Source organism: Lynx canadensis, chromosome E1 (genome assembly GCF_007474595.2).
Source record: "Lynx canadensis isolate LIC74 chromosome E1, mLynCan4.pri.v2, whole genome shotgun sequence".
NCBI lineage: Eukaryota > Metazoa > Chordata > Mammalia > Carnivora > Felidae > Lynx > Lynx canadensis.
In genome coordinates, this window is record NC_044316.2 from 14,132,244 (window position 1) to 14,151,944 (window position 19,701).

At 40.8% G+C, this 19,701-nt stretch overlaps 1 protein-coding gene across 2 annotated transcripts in view; it reads left to right on the forward strand.

Moving 5' to 3' along the window:
* Positions 1–19,701, forward strand: part of SMG6 (SMG6 nonsense mediated mRNA decay factor) — a 230,319-nt gene that overhangs the window by 12,187 nt on the left and 198,431 nt on the right. For both annotated transcript variants that reach the window (XM_030296755.2, XM_030296756.2), the window contains exons 7-8: positions 4,440–4,550; positions 4,922–5,134. In XM_030296755.2, coding sequence (XP_030152615.1) covers positions 4,440–4,550; positions 4,922–5,134 — 324 coding nt within the window. The remainder of the gene's footprint in view (positions 1–4,439; positions 4,551–4,921; positions 5,135–19,701) is intronic.

Genomic DNA, 19,701 nt, shown 5'->3' on the forward strand with positions numbered 1-19,701 from the left:
GATGCAGGGCTCGAACCCACAAACTGTGAGGTCATGACCTGAGCCGAAGTCGGATGCTCAACCGACTGAGATACACAGGCACCCCTATTTTGAAATTTTTTTAATGTTTATTTATTCTTGAGAAAGAGAGGCAGAGCGTGAGTTGGGGAGGGGCAGAGAGAGAGAGGGAGACACAGAATCCAAAGCAGGCTCCAGGCTCTGAGCTGTCAGCACAGAGCCTGATGCCGGGCTCAAACTCATGAACCAAAAGATCATCACCTGAGCCCAAGTCAGATGCTTAACCAACTGAGCCACCCAGGCGCCCCCAAGAGTATATTTTGAATACCACTCTTTTATCAGATACGTGTTTTGCGAATGTTTTCTCTGTGTGTGGTTTATCTTTTCATTTTCTTTCTTTTTATTTTTTAATTAAAAAATTTTTTTTAGGTTTATTTATTTATTTTTGAGAGAGAGACGGGGAGAGTGAGCAGGGGAGGGACAGAGAGAGAGAGAGAAAGAGAGAGAGAGAGAGAAAGAATCCCAGGCAGGCTCTGCACTGTCAGCATGGAGCCTGACGTGGGGCTTGAACTCACAAACCATGAGATCATGACTTGAGGTGAAACCAAGAGCTGGACGCTTAACTGACTGAGCCACCCAGGTGCCCCATATCTTTTCATTTTCTCAGCACAGAATAAGATTTTTAATTTTAATGAAATCCATCTTATCAACTTTTTCTTTTGTGGATTGTGCTTATGGTTTAATATCTAAGAACTCTTCACCAAACCCAAGGTTACCTAGATTTTCTCCTGTGTTATCTTCTAGGAGTTGTGTAGTTTTGCATTTTACATCTAGGTTCTGTGATCCATTTTGAGTTAATTGTTATGAAAGTTTTAAGGTCTGTGCAAGATCCATTGTTTTGCATGTGGATGTCCAGTTGTTTCAACTCCATTTGTTGAAAAGGTGATCCCTTCTTCATTGAATTGCCTTTCCTCCTCTGTCAAAGATCAGCTGACCATAACTGTGTGGGTCTCTTTCTGGGTTTTCTATTACATTCCATTGATCTATTTGGCTGTTCTTGGGCAGTACCATTGTCTTGATTACTGTAGCTTTATAGTAAGTCTTGAAGTGAGGTAGTTTGGTCTTCTGACCATGTTCTTCTTTGTCAGTATTGTGTAGGCTATTCTGGATCTGCTTTTCTGTATTAGCTTTAGAATCAGTTTGTTGCTAACCTACAAATCTATTGATTTTGAAGTAGTATCTCATTGTGGTTTTGATTTGCATTTCCCTAATGACTAACGCTATTGAACTGTACTTACTGGCCATTTGGAGAAATGTCTGTTCAAATCCTTTGCCCATTTTTTTCTTAAAAAAAATTTTTTTTTTAAGTTTATAAACTTAGGAGCAAGGGAGGGGCAGAAAGAGAGGGAGAGAAAGAATCACAAGAAAGCTCTGCACTGACAGTGCAGAGCCCATTGCGGGGCTCAAACTCACAAACTGTGAGATCATGACCTGAGCTGGAGTCAAGAGTCAGATGCTTAACCAACTGAACCACCCTGGTGCCCCTGTCTTTTCACTTTCTTGATAATGTCTTCTGATGCCCAAAAGTTTTAAATTTTGATGAAATCCAATTTATTTATCTTTTCTTTTGTTGCTTGTGCTTTTGTGTCATAGCTTTGAAACTATTATCAAATTCAGAGTTAAGCTATGTTTTCTTCTAGGAGTTTTTATAGTTATGGCTTCTGTATTTAGATCTTTGATCCATTTTTCATTAATTTTTGTAGTTGGTGTGAAATAGAGTCCAACTTCAGTCTTTTGCATATAGGTATCAATCGTTCCAGTACCATTTGTTGAATGTTCTTTCCCTATTGCCTACTCTTGGAATCCTTGTTCAAAATCATTTGGTGCATGGTTTATTTCTGGGCTCTTAGTTCTCTTCCATGGACCCATATGTCCACCCTTATGCCAGCAACGCCAGCATTCTTTTAATTACTGTAGCTTTGTGGTCAGTTTTGAAATCAGGATATGTGAGTTTTCCACCTTTATTCTTCTTTTTCAATATTATTTTTGCTATTTGGGGTTTCTTGTAATTCCATATGGATTTTAGGATCAGTTTTTTCATTTCTGCAAAAAGAGTCATTGGGATTTTCATAAGAATTACGTTGACTGTGTAGTTGCTTTGGGGAGTATTTACACAGATGTTTTTGATTTATTTAGGTCTTCTTTAATTTCTTTCAGACACGTTTTATAATCTTCAGTATATAAGTTTTACACGTTTACACTTGGTTATTAAATTCATTCCTAAGTATGTTATTCTTTTTGATGCTATTGTAAGTGGAATTATTTTCTTAATTTCTCTTAAAGGTTGTTTATTACTAACGTATAGAAATATAATTGATTTTTGAGCATTGATCTTAGCCTTACAGCTTTACTGAATTCCCTCAATGGCTTTTCCCCATTCTGATTAAATTGGTATATTTTTCTTTCATAAATCTCTGACCTAAATTAGTAGTCCTTTCAAGTTCTTTTCCTCTGTCCCTCTTTTTCTGTCTTTTATCCTACTTGTCTTTTAGTGTCACTTTCTCAGTTTTCTGTGTCTTCTATCAGTATTTCAGTGAATCTCAAGAATTCAATGAGAACATGCTTGTGCACAGTGCTTTGCTAGGTACTCTGAATGATGAATATGTGATATGATCTGAAAAAAAGTATTGAAAAGACAAGTGAGGTGTGTAGACAGTGATACAAATTAGACTTCATGAAATGTGATGCGTTGATTGTTAAATGCACTGTTATTTTCTGGACCACTAAGAAAGAATATGTGAGTTATTATAAATGAGATATAATGGTAGATATTGATTGTAAATCAATTTCAGAGATGTTAAAATATGAAAAAATCATTGTAGAATTGACAAAACAGCCTAAAATCAAGTGAGTGGTATAGACTGAGATTAGTATGGAATAGAATAATACTAAAAATAGCCCCCATTGGAGGCACCTGGCTGGCTTAGTCAGTAGAGCATGCAACTCTTGACCTAGGGGTTGTGAGTTTGAGCCCCACATTGGGTGTACTAGAGATTACTTAAAAATAAAATCTTGGGGCGCCTGGGTGGCGCAGTCGGTTAAGCGTCCGACTTCAGCCAGGTCACGATCTCGCGGTCCGTGGGTTCGAGCCCCGCGTCGGGCTCTGGGCTGATGGCTCAGAGCCTGGAGCCTGTTTCCGATTCTGTGTCTCCCTCTCTCTCTGCCCCTCCCCCGTTCATGCTCTGTCTCTCTCTGTCCCAAAAATAAATAAACGTTGAAAAAAAAAAATTAAAAAAAAAAAAAAATAAAATCTTAAAAAACAAATAGTCCCCATTGAACTGACTGTAATAGTATGTCAGATATTCTGTTAAAGTGTATGCATTATATGAATTTTAATCTTTTTGGGAGCCATATGTGTGTAAACATCTCCATTTTACAGATAAGGAAACCTCTAGGTTGATTTCTTTTGAGTTATACCTAATAAATGGCAGGACCAGTTCAAACTCAGGCAGTTGACCTTAGAATGTGTATCTTTAACCATGCTAGCAGAATACAAGATGTAAGGTTTTTTGTTATTGTTGTTTGTTTGTTTGTTTAAAATGAAAGTTTTGAGGAATGAGTTACTGGGGAGAGAGAGAAGTTAGTATTCTAGATGCATTTTGAGACAGAAAAAAGGGGAAAAGCGTATATGAACTTGAAGAGAGAAAGGGTTTTTGACATTCCTTCTCCCTTTATTTCAGTGTTTTCTTTTTTTTTTCTCCTTTCTGGCCTCTCTGTTTTACTTCTTTTCCTTATTAACTGGTTGTAAAACTGACTTGAAGTATTTGCTGAATTCATTGGATAGTAGTTTGTATTTCCCTTCCTCAGTAGAGTCAGTGTGGTATAGTGAAAACGTGAACGTAGGAACCAGACAGTCCAAGGTTCATATATTGGCTTACCCGGGATTTGGCTTGGAGACCTTGTTGGACAACTTAGGTTGTTGGACAGCAATCTCTTTGAGCTTCCTTTTCCTCATTTCTAAAATGGGAATAATAATGCCTGTGGGGCAGTGTCCTTAGGCTTAGAGGTAAAATCTATAAAGTGATGGTCACTTGTCTCACTATATTTAATCAGTGATGTTGCCATTGTTTATAATTTTTAAAATACTAATTAGTGAGCTGAACCTTGTATTTTTCTAAAACCGAAAGGTAACTGGATTTTATATTTCATGAGGCTCTTCATTCTTTTTCTCCCCCTTGTGAGCACTTGGCTCATAAGATACAGTACTGTGCAAGAAGAGCTCTCTGATGTAGTTGCCATGGCTTCTTCCGTGGATAGCATTCTGATTTTCTTATTGGAATTCCTCACAGCCTGGGAGAGATAGTAATTTTCTAGGTCAGCTGACTCGGGCTGGAGTTAGAAAAAGAATTGGTTAACTCGATGTCTTTGGCCTCTTTCTGCAGAGGAGGAAGCTTGATGCTGTCTATTACTATATGCGCAGTTTAGCTGCCAGCAACCCTATCCTGACTGCCAAGGAGAGTCTCATGAGCTTGTTTGAAGAGACCAAACGAAAGGTGAGTGGGGATGCAGGCAGACTCATTCCTTCCTAACAGAATGTGTTTCTCTTAGTGCCTCTGTGTCCTCAGGGGAATGACTTATGATGGCCTCAGGGGGTCCCATTGGGCTGTGCTGATGGAGTCAGTCAGCCTCTATGCAGAACCAAACTCATGTTTAGGAAAGTTCTCCAGGGCCCTTGGGTGTGCATCTTGTTTATGGAATTAACAACGCCTATGAGACAAAGCAGATGATACTTTGCTACTTTGGGACTATAGCAAAGTCTTTACTTTTTATAGCCCCTGGGCAACAAACTCAGGTGAGGTGAGCGCCTCTTTTTATTAGCTGAATTCCAGGAGAGTCTGAGCTTATGTGTTTGTACATTGTACAGGCAGAACAGATGGAAAAAAAGCAACATGAGGAGTTGGAACTGAGCCCTGACCAATGGCGGAAAGGAAAGAAGTCTACTTTCCGGCATGTTGGAGATGACACCACTCGCTTAGAGATCTGGATCCACCCATCACATCCTCGGTCCTCCCAGGGCACTGAATCTGGGAAGGATTCTGAGCAGGAGAATGGGCTGGGCAGCCTGAGCCCAAGTGATGTAAGTTGCTGAGGGTGATCTAATGGGCAAGACTAACTAAGTAAACATGGGTGCCCCAGTACATGCAACTGGCAATCAGTGCACAGACACTTACCATTAATCACAGGGAAGGTAAATCACTTCAGGCTCTCTGATGTCATCTCTCACTTCCAGCTACACTTCTTTCACTTTATTATATGCTTCCCTCTCTCACCACTATGTGGCACTGTAGAATTTAGTAAAACTAGTTTTTCTAGAGGAAGATTTACTTAGTATAGGATGAGAATTTTTTGCTGCTTTGGCTTTGGAGTCACCAATATGATGCTTTCGAATTCTGTTGTGATTTTGTGAAGCTAGAGAGAGCACATAGTTGGAAAACTGCAAATGGCTGGTTCATTGTGCCTTGAGAGTAAAATTCATAGTGGAGTGAATGATGGTGTGATCTTACCCTTCTCCTATCTATCCTTCTAATCTTACCCTTCTCCAAACTTTTCACAAAGCAGCCAGAGTTATATCTCTAAAATGTGTATCTGACAAATCACTTCTTAGAAATAAGAATGAGAGTTTGCTACAATAATCCAAGTAAGATGTGAAAAAGATCTGAACCAGGAAATAGCTCTGGAGATGGGGAGAAGTGAACAGATATACGATATATATTAATGAGGTAGAATCCAAAGGACCTGATTGGACATGGGGAGCTGAAGGACAAGAGGAAGTCAAAAGTAATACCTATTTAGGTGTTTCTGGCTTGGAAACCGGGTGAGTACTGGTCTATTCCTTGAGATAGGGAATAGAGGTAGAATTGGTTTTAGGAGAAAAACAGTGAGTTTAGTTTTGGACATGCTGGAATTTCTGTAGGACATTGAAAAGAGATTTAAAGGCTAGCATATCAAAAGTGGGGAGAATGTTCTAAGTTAGAGATGAAGATATTTGAAGGCATCCCCTTGTAGATGGAATTGAAGTCATGAGAGTAGATTTAGTCACTTGAGGAGAAAACAGTGATAAATAGGCTGAAGGTCTAAGAGAGTAAGGACATAGATGGCAGGGAGACGTCCTTGCAGAGGATTGGAAGGGAGTAGAATCTGGAGCACAAGTGCAGAGATTAGCCTGACTGAAGGTGAGAGATCCTTCTGACACTTGAGGGAGATGGGGGCAGGTAATTGGGGATCAGGTAAGTTTGTGGGTATTAGAGGAGAAAGATGTTTACTTTTTTCTCTTTGAAGTTGGAGACATTGTTGTCTGCTAAGAATGAATCAAAAGTAGTAGAATAGGAGGACTTCTTTGTGGTTTAATTTAAAATTGCCATTTTCTCTTTTTATGTCCTTCTTTAGCTCTTTTCTGCATGACTTGGAAAGTAGACATTGCTTATGAATGAAACTTCCAGTTTGCTATGTGCCATGATTTGCATGGGGTGCTTCAGGGGAGACTGAAGGTAGACTGTCTCACTGTTGCCCTTTTCTAGTTTGGATATTGCAGCCCCAAATTGGAAGCCTGTATGAATAAGAGAGGAGTCATTCTATTGGGTTAGCTCCACTGTCTGTCTTTAAAATGAAAGCAGGGGGGTGCCTGGGTGGCTGTCGGTTAAGCATCCCACTTTGGCTCAGGTCACGATCTCACAGTTTCTGGGTTCGAGCCCTTTGTCGGGCTCTGTGCTGACAGCTCAGAGTCTGGAACCTGGAGCCTGCTTTAGATTCTGTGTCTCCCTCTCTCTCTGCCCCTCCCCTGCTTGTGCTGTATCTCTCTCTAAAAAAATAAATAAACGTTTAAATAAATAAATAAATAAATAAAATGAAAGCAGCAACAGCAATTTGAGAAAGCATTTTATGGCTTTCTTTGACCTTGGCCTCAAGGTTGGGGAGTATCCTTTGTAAAGGTTAAGGTTGTAACTAATACTCTATAGATCTCACTCTCCCATTGTGCCTCATTGATTTTTAAGTACTGTGTTTATAAGTTTATGTTTTTATTCTTTTTTTTTTTTTTAATGTTTATTCAGTTTTGAAAGACAGAGAGAGACAGAGCACAAGCAGGGGTGGGGCGGAGAGAGAGGGGGACACAGAATCTGAAGCAGGCTCCAGGCTCTGAGCTGTCAGCACAGAGCCCGATGTGGGGCTCGAACTCACGAACCGGGAGATCATGCCCTGAGCCGAAGTCAGACGCTCAACCAACTCAGCTACCCAGGCGCCCCATTTATGTTTTTATTCTTGTTTGCATCTCAGAGAAGGCATTTTCAGTTTATGGGCTGTCATTAGGTGTATTAAGTTTTATTAATTATTTTATTTTTAATTTTACTAATAATATATGAATGTAAGTTTAGTAGAAATTTCAAATGATTAAAGATATAAGCGGAGTGAAGTGGTCATTTCTTTCGTAACTATTCATGTTGTTTATGTATTTTCAGCTTACTTATTCTTGGGTAATTACTTTCCTTAATTTCTCTTAAATTTACATCTGTGAGGTTGGGCTTTTAGTTTGAGACTGCCAGCACCAGGGGAAGAAGTCTGCAGTTTCATAGCTCTTCATTTATCCAGCCAGGAAACCTCCCTTCCTTTTTCACCTGCTTTCTCAAACCCTAAGTCTGCTTCCCATATTTTCTTTTTTAGAGAAAGCCCCAAGAACTTGGCTTGTTCTCTCCATTCCTTGGAACCTGTAGTTGACAAGAAGTGGGGATTTAGTCACAGACATTTGAGTGATTAGGCATTGGGGGTACAGATAGAGATTAAAACAACCAAAAACAACCAAAAATGATCTTTGACCTCAGGGAGCACTCAGTCATGTGGGGAAGACAAAAACATACATATGTGATTATAGTGCAGTGTGGCAAGTGCTATGATAAAGGGGAGCATGAGAGGCTACAGAAGAACAGGGCCAGCGCACCTAATTTGGGCAGGGTTTTGAAAGGGTTAGGCATTTTGCAGCTGAAGGATGATGTAAGGGCATTTCCTCTCTGAGACCTGAGGCTTGGGAACTGCAGTATGGCCGGAGGCTATACTATATATATATACTTTTCTCGATTTCCACTACCATCATCCTAGTCCAAGTTCTCGTCGGTAATCCACAGACGTTTGAAAAAGTTCCTAATGGTCTTTTCACATTTATTCTTGGTCCTCCTTTGACATTTCTTTTTCTTTTTTTCTTTTATTACTATTTTTTAATTAAAAAAATTTTTTTTAGAAATTTTTTTTTTTTTTTTGAGAGCGAGCAAGGGAGAGGCAGGGAGACAGAGAGAGAGAGAGAGAGAGAGAGAGAGAGAGAGAGAGAGGAGAGAGAGAGAATCCCAAGCAGGCTCTGCGCTGTCAGAGGAGAGCCCAGTGTAGGGCTCAAACCCATGAACTATTAGATTGTGACCTGAGCTGAAACCAACAGTCGGACATTTAACCTACTGAGCCAGCCAGGTACCCCTTATTTTACTATTTTTTAATGTGTATTTATTTATTTTGAGTGAGTGCATATGTGTGTGCGCAAGCAAGAGTCAGGGGCAGAGAGATAGGAGAGAGAGAGAATTCCAAGCAGGCTCTGCGCTGTGAGTGCGAGACTTGATCCCATGGACCATGAGATCATGACCTGAGCCAAAATCAAGAGTTGGACGCTTAACTGAATGAGCCACCAGGCACCCCAGGCCTTTTTTTAGATAGTAACCTAAGTGAGCTTCCAGATACACATGTTTGATTGAAAGTCTTCAGTTGTTCCTGTTTGCTCTCAGAGTCATGTCCAAAATCTGTACTGTAGTATACTGGGCCCCACATGATTTGGCCCCTGCAACTTCTGACCATACCTTCTCACCATACTTCTCTTCCGCCCTCCCACCCCCAGCCCTCTTGTACCGGTTTCTTCGTGAAGGGCCCAAGTTCTTTTCTGACCCTTGGCTATCACACATTCTCTCTTTCTGCAGTGCTCTTCTCTATCAGTCCCATTCTTATCCTTAAATTCTCAGTCTAAATATCATTTCCCTTTTCCAGGGAAGCTTTTTCTGATCCCTGAGCCTGGATGTTACCCCTTTGTAACCACATTTTTAATTAAGTACTTTTGGGTACAGTTTTGGTGTTGTTGGTTAAAATCTTTCCCTTGCTGGATTCATGGCTCTGTGAGAGGTCCGTATCTAGTTGTTCACTTACTTTATCCCCAGTGCCCACATTTACAGGAATTTAAATAAATCTTACTTGAATATATAAATGATGGAAGAAACTGAGGAATGAGGCTGGAGACGGTAGAGGGGAGCAGATCCTTCATAAATACTGAGGAATTTGGATATCAGGTATTAAGGATTTTAAGCAGTAGGATTTTAAGCTGGGACATAATCAGATTGTGTGATGATCCTCTTTTCAGTACTTCTCTTAGAACAGATTTATTTTTTTTAAGGGGGATTTTTTTTTTTTAATTGCAGAAGTAATACCAATATGGATAGCACTGTATCTAAATCAGTGTCCATGAAGTTTAAAATGAGAGTCCCTTGTATTCTTGCCTTCAGAGACACCACTATTAACTATTTGATGGAGGCCCTTCCAGACCTTTTTTCCAAGCATTTATAAGTGTGTACACGTACACACATACCTGTAGACACATGGAATATATTTTTAACAAAAATGGGATTACCCTATGCACATGTCCCCTGCTATCTGAAAATAGAGCATTACTATGAAATGTTTTGTAAGCCGAAATGGCATAAAGCAAAGAAACCGTTGCCATTAATTTGTATGGAAAATTTTTTCGACGTTCCCAGACCCCCAAAATACCCTCTTTTAGGCTGTTCTGATACCATAAGACACATCTTGCTAATGGATGCACAGAATAGATCAGACAAAGCACAGATGCTTGCAGACACAGTTCAGAGCTCTGGTGGCCTGATGCTGAGGTGACGAGTGTAGTTCCCAGAGAAGGAGCTTGGTGGTGCCACTCGAGGTACGCGCTGCCTCTGAAAACAAATGCTGAATGCTAGTTTCGCTTTTCAGCTTTTTTATAAAAGCCAAAATCCCCTTTGGATTTCTTTCAGTTAGCAAAAGTGGTACTATTGTAGGTCTTTCGTAAAAATAAAATGATACAGCATGAACTTTTGAAAAGCAAGGGATATCTGTATATACTAATCTATAGTTTGGTTTTTTAAATTATCAGCTGGACATACAGTCGGTTCTGTTATAATGTTATAATGTAACATACTTCCTAAAATTCCCTGTACTATGTAAAATCACACAGTAAAAACCACAGAGCTTATGGGGAAGATGGGGATGGGGCACAATACTCAAAAACTTTCTCAGTGATGTATTAAAAAAAAGATATGAACCTAATAAGGCAGTTGTGCAATTTTATACATTATCCATTGATTAAGAAATAAAAAGATACTAGGGTGCCTGCGTGGCTCAGTCAGTTGAGCATCAGACTTCGGCTCAGGTCATGATCTCGTGGTTCACAGTCCGTGGGTTCGAGCCCCACGTCAGGCTCTGTGCTGACCGGTTGGAGCCTTGGACCCTGCTTCGGATTCTGTGTCTCCTTCTCTCTCTGCCCCTCCCCCACTCATGCTCTGTGTCTGTCTCAAAATAATAAATAAACATTAGAAAAAATTCAGAAGTACAAAAATACTATTTTGAAAAAGAAATGAACTTTGCCTACAGAAATGGGCTTCAGAAGGACTAAAGCTTCCCGTTCCACTTTTTTTTTTTTTTTTGGTGAGAGAGAGAGAGAGAGAGAGTGCGCGAGTAAGTGAGAGGCAGAGAGGGAATCCTGAAGCGGGGCTCAAGCTCACCCGATACGGGGCTCGAACTTACAAACTGTGAGACCTGGGCTGAAGATGCATGCTTAACCAACTGAGCCACCTGGGTGCCCCCTGTTACACTCTTTTTTAAAGAGAAGGATGATAGCTTCTGGATTCTTGTGAAGTGATGGAGGGAAGGTTATTTGGAATTGTACGAGTAGGTATAACATCACGTGTGGGTAGGTTTAGCGTCTGTGAATTCACATGGTGAACTGCAGTAGCTGGTAGATATTTGGAGAGAGAGAGCGAGTGAGCGAGCGTGTGAGCGTGTGAGCGTGTGTGTGTGTGTGTGTGTGTGTGTGTGTGTGTGTTTTATATTCCTGTGTAGCTGGGTTCAGCTGAGTGCAGTTTCCTATGTTCACCCAGTGTTTCTCATGAACAGAATCATACATAAGGAGATGCAAAATTTGTGTTCTACTCAAAATGTTCCCTAATATATTTATCACAATGGAACAAACATATATTTTCAAAACAAGGATTATAGCAAAACAGACTCTATTTCTACTTGTCCAAGAGTATCTTTTCTTAGTATGTTCTTAGTGTGGCTGAATATTTCATTATGAAGGTATGTGTCATTTGCTTAACTTATCTATGTAATTTAAATATTTGCTGAGCATTGCTTGTTCATTTTAGTTGTCTTTTTTGGATGACTAGCCTTACTAAGAATTACTCCTTTGACAATTCCCATTTCTAGCACAAACTACTAAAATTTACATCCATGAATAAGAAACAGAAAGTTTGTAGTTTCAAGTAGTTGTTAGTAATGATAGTAGAGTCCCCACTAGTTTGTTCTCTCTCTGCCAAGCACAGGTTTTGGATCTCTCTCTGAGTGGCTGCAGGAGGTTAGCTTGTGGGTTGTTGGTTTTTAGCCTTGAGATGTGGTTTGGGTTGAACATGCTACCTGGGGAGGGACTGCCAACCTCAACTGTAAATGGCATCTTTTTAAACTAATTGAGACTTCTATTTAAACTCTACCCCTGACAGCTAGGCTACTCAAATTCGGTGTCACAAGGGTCCCAAGCATTCTTTATTTAGCGGGTGTGCCTTCTGCTATGCCTCAGGTCCCTTTGGAAATCAGAAAAAGGTACTGCTTAGCAAACAAGTTGTTGCAGACAGTTAATTAAGGAGATTATAGGATCAGAGACCGTTTTCACACTGAAAGGCCAGGGAACTGCTCTGTTTGTGTCTTGAATCTAGTGTAACTTGTGTCTGTTGACTGGGGAAGAATGAGCAAGTGAGAATGGGAGTCGTTAACAGATGTTTGTCTCTCCAACTTCATTGAGTTCTCGTGTTTTGGCATGATTTGATTTCCTTTTCCCAGCTGACTGTGGTTACTGTAGAACTTGTTTGGTGCCATGTGTGGAAAATGGCTTTAGGTAATGAAATGTCATTGTGTATTTGGCCAAACTCTTGACAAGCCTTCCTTCCTTTTGGCCCTTCAAAATGGTTTTGGGGTTCAGTCTGGACTGTACTTCAGTAGCTCCTAATAGCAATCATTTGGCCTTTCCTTATTTGAATCTCATATCCTATTTCATCCACCAAATGATATTGTTTGCCTTGTTTTTTTTCCTTTTGTTCCTGTTCCTTCTGTCACATTCCAATATTTATTTTATTTCTTTGCATAGTTCCCCCCCCCCCACCTCCCCAGGACTTGTTCATGTCCAGTCCAGAATTTACTGCAGTTATTCTTGAGATTTTGGAGTAGACAGCTGCCTTCTGGGTCCAGTGTTTAACCAGACTAAAGTTTAGTTTACCTGTCCTATTGTGCCTCTGTTCTAGGGTTGTAAAGATGAATACAACATTGTTGCTACCTCAAAGAGTTTACAGTCTAGTGCATGGGTCAGCAAGCCTTTCCTGTAAAAGACCATATAGTCAATATTTGAGGCTTTACAGGTCCTATGGTCTCTTTTACAACTACTCACCTCTGCAGTTGTAGTGCTAAAATAGCCATAGACGGTACCTAACTGAATGAGCATGGCTGTGTTCCAGTAAAACTTTATTTACAAAGACTGGTGGCAGCCTGCCTTTGGCCTGTGGGCCTCGTTTGCCAGCTTCTGATCTGCTGGAAGTAATGGCTATGTAAACAGAATATTTCAGCATACAGTTGGTTATTGTCATTTGCGGTAGTTATGTGCTATAAAGTCACCACAGACACTGAATTAGTGAATACTGAACCATTGCTTCTAAAGGAAAAACAGGATTAGGTTTCTGTGAGCCTCTGGTTATAAGAATTTCATCAGGTGATTAGTACATAATCTTGTTTTATGTAGGTTTCTGTTTAAAGTCACTTTATTTAATATATATTGGTGACTCCTGGCCGGCAGCACTATAACTTGTGCCTGAACAAATACACACATTTTCTCTGTAAGGCACATCCCAACCTTCTTGCACTTAGGAACACTAGACAGCATTCCAAGCACTATGCTTGGAGGCCATTTTAAACAGTGAAATCACCAACAAAAAGCACGCAAATGTGAAAGGCATGGCACTAATAGACTATGAAAAGGGCCCTTGTTTAAAGTATGAGAACTTGAACAAAAAGGCAGAGAGTCACCTTGTTTGGACCTCAGCTGGGAACAGGTGTATCAGGGAACTTGAATTTTTTGCCACTCTGTGTGTGTCCACGAGTATGTGCGGAAACACCATGGGGATTGATTTTGGTGTTACTAATAAGTTTTAGCAAGTAGCTGAATTCACAAATATGAAGTCTACAAATAATGATGACCAAGTATATTGTGGTAAGTGTCATGAGGGAGGTGTGCGTTGGGTACCGTCGAAGCATGGGGAAGGGTTACTTGGTTCAGTCCAGGTGGAAGCATGGGTTGTAGTGAGGAAAAGGGGAGTCACTTTGGAAGACTTCTTGGAAAAGTTAACTAGGCCAGGTGAGAAGAGAGTGTTCCAAGTAGAAGAGACAGCATGGGCAAAGGCAGAGGAGGTGTGGCACAGCAGAGGGTTTGCAGGTATCTAAACATATGGTAATTTGGAGGATCATGTGAGGAAATTGGGGTAGGAGAGAGACTGAGCCTTCTGCAGGAACACTTTCTTGTTTGGTGCTGTGGTATGTATGGGTAGTGGTCAGTGGGCTGGGCCCAAATAATGTGCTTCTGGATGCCGGAAATAATTTGTTTCTGGAATTTCTCATTGTTTACTTGTCATGTCTGTGTTGTTAATTCAACAAAAGCAGTACTGTTTCACTAAATTAGGTAGGATGGAAATTGACTAAATTTTTTGTCCTGCAGTTTGTTGATTAAAATTTGAGGGCTACTCTTTTAGACGGTGCTTTAGGCATTGTGAACTCAAACATGCAGAAGATACTAGTGATGTTTCTTTGCGTCTTGGTTGTTGGAGGAAATTGCCAATGGCTTTAAGTAGGGCAAACCTCTTTTTCTTTTCATTTTGGTATTTTTATTGCCTTTAAAAAGTTACAAAGCCAACACATCCTTACTGTAAAAAATTTGAAAGTGCAGACAAACAATGTGTTTGTACCATCTAGTGTTGACCACTACTAACATCTTAGGGTTTGCTTTTCCTGCATGTTTAATGTTTATTTATTTTTGAGAGAGGGAGAGAGACGGAGCGTGAGCAGAGGGTGGGGGTGCAGGGAGAGAGGGAGACACAGAATCCGATGCAGGCTCCAGGCTCTGAGCTGTCAGCCTAGAGCCTGACACAGGGCTCAAACCCACGAACTGTGAGAGCATGACCTGAGCAGAAGTCAGACGCTCAACCGACTGAGCCACCCAGGCGCCCCTCCTGCATGTTTATATAGGGCATAGCACATAGATTGGAAATGTCTAACACCCATTAACCTGGGGAGTCAAAAGAGAAAAATCCATGCCTAATTATCAACTCAGAACTGGGTTGGAAAAGTGGTATTCTAATTTCAGAAGTCAAACACAGATACCTGTATCTTGCTATTTATCCAAGTAGCACAGTGAGTGACACCATAATGTTCTCCCTTTCCTGTGTAAAGAGGAACTTCTCAAGCTACATCAATAAAGAAGAACAAGTTCAAGAAAGATTAGACATCTAATAGGACTCATTCTAGTTTTGAAAGATTGAGTATAAAAGGGTCCGTTTCATGAGGAAGCATCTTGAACTGGTAATAAATTGGGGCATGAGGGCTAATTTGAGGCCCTGTGGGCATAGAACCTTTGTGACTTTGTTTGAAAAGCTGGGTTCTAGTTGGAAAAGTTTCTAGGTTGTGGTGTTGGGGGTGGCTTCTAGGTCAGTGGGAATAGAGATAAAAAGATCTAGCAGAGGAATGATTGCCTTTTCAAATATTTTAAAGCAATATTTTTAAATAGGTAAAACGTGTGTGTGTGTGTGTGTGTGTGTGTGTACATATAAACATGGTTCTCTCCCTTTTCTTACATTATTAGTGGCATGTCGTACATACTGTTATTCACCTTTGGTTGTTTTTCCCCCTTCATATTACTGTTGGACTTGGGAAATCCTTCCATGAGTGCTTGCCTACAAGTCCTTGTATCTCTCTTAGAGGCTGGCAGCCTGATAGATTTCATTAATTTTGTCCAGCATCTGATATGTCAGAGGCAGGATAGTGCAGAGGTTAACAGCTTGGGCTTTGGGAAGTCCTAAGTTCAAGTCCTAGTTTTATCAGTTGTCAGCAGTGAGGCTTCGGGCATGAGCTGCAGTTTCTTCATCTGTAAGACGGTGATACTGATAGACTAAATGAGATAATGCATGTGAAGCACAAGGAGTAGCATATGGTAACTTCTCATGTATTGTTGGTGGTAGTTCTTATTTACATACTTACATTTTTGTTATGATCTTTTAAGCTGTTAGGTTTATTTTTGCCTTTTTTACTGTTTCTAATTAAAGTGAACAGTGAAGCTTAATAATTCACAAACTGGCTGTCTAAATGCAGAGCTGTTTTGTTTGATGTGAAGAGTTTTATTTAATGATGACAAATTTCAAATACACACAAGACAAAATAATAAAATGAATCCCCATATTGTCACTGGTATTCAACAATTATCAAGACTTTCCCACATTTGTTTTAGCTTTCCCTCCTGCATGCTCCGCCCCTCCCCCTGCCTCGGTTGAAGTATTTTAAAACAAACCCTAGATGTCACATCACTGCATCCCTACATATTTCACTTATGTACACTCCTTGTAAAAAATAATGGACTTTTTTGGGGGCACCTGGGTGGCTCAGTTGATTGAGCATCTGGCTCTTGATTTTGGCTCAGGTCATGATCCCAGGGTCGTGGGATCAAGCCCAGTGTCAGGCTCCGCGTTGAGTGTGGAGCTTGCTCTCTCTCCTTCTCCTGCCCCTCTCCTCTCTCTCTCTATTTCTAAAATAAAGAGAAAAAAAAAGGTTTTTAAAGGACTTTTTTAATATACCACGGTGCCATTGCCATGTCTGTCTGTGGCATTCTGTATCTGATCCATAACTTCATTTCCCACATTATCTATCAAATGGCTTCTTAGATTTGGTTTGTTGAAATCAAGACCTACATGTTATGTTTGATTGTCTCGTCTTCTAAGTTTCTTTTAATCAAGAACAATTCTGCCTTCCCTTTGAAAGATGTTCTTCATGTTATAAGCTTGTTAAAGAAGCAGGTTAGTTGTGCTATAGAATTCCCACACTCTCAATTTGTCTGTCTCCTTGTGGTATCATTCAGCCTTTCCCTCTGTCCCCCATATTCCTATAAATGAGAATTAGCTCTAGAAACTTGGTTAGATTCAGGTTCACAGGTGAGCTGTGTGCCTCATTGTTCACTGCATTAGGAAGTGTCTGTTTATTTTACTTTTAGTGATGCTAAGGCTGATCAGATGGTTCAGGTGAGACAAATGTCGGGGTTTTGTTTGTTTTGTTTTAACATTTCAATCAGTTGCCAGCTAATTTACAAAAAAAATCAAGATCTGGCAACAGTTTGCCAGAGCCAAGTAGCAGCTACCCACTTTTAATTGGGCTTGTGTTCTCCAATTTGCCACCGACCCCCCAACTCTCCTGGATTTACACACAGCCACTTTTGTCACCTGCCTTGCCTCTGTAGGCATTTGATTTTGTGATTAGTGCTTTAAGAGTGCCACCAACGTGGGTTATTGCATTCTAGGTTTTTAAGTTGTTTCTCAGAGATTCTGTTTAGGACGGGCAAGTCCCCCCAGACAGGCCTGATTTTGATTACGGTTTGGAAATGTCGTAATCATTGGACCATAAGTGTTGTTTTGTTTTCTCTTTTTTTAGGGAGGAGCGTAAGTGTTTTGCTTGTGTTCACATGATATTGTCATTGGTGTTGACCCAGAAACTAGTTAGCTATGTGCTCTGCCACCAGGCTGGTTTACTCTTTGTGTATAGTCTAGCACTAGTGAGCCTAAGGAACCTGGAGGTATCACTTTTGTTTCCTAATGAAATTTGTACCTCTGGGAATGGAGGCCTACGTACAGAACTCTGGGACAGTTCTTTCCTCAACATCCTGTTGCAGCCAAACTTGGTGAAAAGCAAGAAGTTATTCTTCCTCGGTGTGTGAACTGACAAGCTTCAGGCTGTGTTCTAGTAGAGTCTGAATGCCGCCCATCAAACTGGTTGATTAAAAATAAACTTTTCTTGTCTCATGTAATTTTCCCTAACCCCAGGCTTTTTCATTGATCTGAGATCTCTGGCAGAGTGAGAACCTCGTTTCTCTAGGCTTGGAAATCATAGTTTTGGCCTGACACTTTGCCTGCTGCCCCTGCCCGAATCTCATGTGTCCATGTTTCCACGTTTTTAGTTTAGTTTTTTGTTTTTTGTTTTTTTTTTTTTTTTCCTTAGAGGTGCTTTCATAAGTTGAGAATGATGATTTTCTTTCGTCTGAATGCATGGCTCTACGAGGCTGGGTAGTACATGTGTATATTTTTTTTCCTGCATTGAATCAAGTGTCCAGCAAAGTAAACACTGGCCCGCAAAGGAGCACAGCTTCACTGTGAGAAACCTGGGTCAGGTGGTCCAGAGCGCGAGCTTTCACATGCTCAACTTGTTACAGTTGTTTGAAGGCTTTCTTAATTTTTTTTTTTAACCATGTTTTGCAGGTGGCATTTTCTTCAGACCATTTGTCTTGCTTTTCAGTGCCCCTTTGCATAGTTTGTGCACCTGAGCTACTGCTGCTGCCACCACCACTGCCACTGCTGTGGCGAAAAGAAAGCTGTGGTGTGTGGGTGGCACACATCTAATAGCTCCACCTTCCCCTCACCCCCGCTGCCCCTGAACATGGCTGTAGTTCAGAGCTCAGTTTTAGAAGGCCTGCTTTCTTAGGCAAGATGTCTGGTCTCGTATTGGAGTGTTTTAATTCTTAGAGTAGTATTGTGAGCCTTTAGGTTGGCACTTCCAGAACTAGTGCCACGAAAAAGCTTTTGCCCTGATTTTCCCTGGATGGCATAAGCACTGATTTAATCTACAGTGAGAGAAGCATTGAGGCTCTGTGCTAATAGGCAAATGTTTTCTGTCTGGTAACTCAATTATTTCATTACCCCGTATTTATCAAAGTTTGCTTAGCTTTTTGGCCTTATAAATACAAAGATGTCCTATCAGTAGGGGGGGTAGTATACAGTTATGCAGGGTTGCTTTGGGGGTTCCATTAACATCACGTCATTCAGGTAGCTGTTTACTTTTGTAAAGTAGTGTGCAGTGTATTCCTCCACCCTGGAAGCTGTTTGGCCACGTAGGATGACAGGCGTTCCTGAGGCCTTTTTCTTTTAGGAAGGGGCTACAGGTTGGCTCTCTTTTTCTTAGGCCATGAGGAACAGAACTTGGTGACGGTACTTCAGAGGTGGAACCAGGACTGGGTTTTTCAGATACTGATAATGTGAAGTGTTCTTTGAGATGCAGCCCCTAGCAGGCAGGGACTGGAGCCTGGACCACTGCTGGACTCTCGGACTGCTGTCTTTCTTTGTCTCTTTGTGGTTGGCAGTGAGTGGAAGTTTCTCAAAGTACATTGGCCCTACCTACAAACCCTTAACGCCCTGTATGACCTCGGTCACCAAACCACTTCAGGGCTTTATTTTTATCCTAGCCGTTTCGTTTCAAGATGTGAGGTTGGTTTCTTTCCTCTAACAGAGCAAAGTTCTCTGGGGGAAGAAACAGAGTGCCAGGGTGCAGTTGAGGCTGGTTAAACACCAAAACCACACTCTTCATCTTTCTGGGCTTGAGACGTGACATAAGCCATGCTGCAAACACCAGCTTCCACACTGAAGAAACCTTGTCAGATACTGACTTCATTTCTTTTTTGTGTTTTGTTTTGTTTGTATTTTTAGAGAAGTAGAACGCGGGGGGAAAAGAGGTGTTACCTGCCCATTCTGCTTTAGCCAGAAATCTAATTCTAAGAATGGACATTTTGTTGCAATCCAGTATTTCCGAGCTTAGGGCTTTTCATCTTCCCCACCAGTGTTGATGAGAACTCTCACAACTCACCAGGTCTCAGGAAACCGGATTACCAACATATCCTGTTCGCGTGCATGTGTGTATTCTGTGTTACCCACAGGCCACTTTCCACCCCACGTGACCTTTAGCTACCATCCGGAAAGTCAGGACCCAGATACCAGTCAGAATTTCCAGGCTTTGGTTTGGTTTAGACATTTCAGAAAATGTTAATAGTAGTAATTTTAAAGAGACTTACTGAGTGGCACACGTACTGAATAGGAAGTAACGCATCCTGAGGAGAGGGGGAAAGGCAGGACCGGGGCTCTTTGAGAAACGTGTTTGAAAATAAACATTCAGGAGAAGACTTGCACAGCAGAGGAGGAGAGGACAGGGGGGAACTGTTTGATTAATTAGAAGTGAATAATGGTCCTATTTTTAGGTTTTAAGGCTCAATTCTGAAGCTCTCTTTACATTCGTTAAAATTGT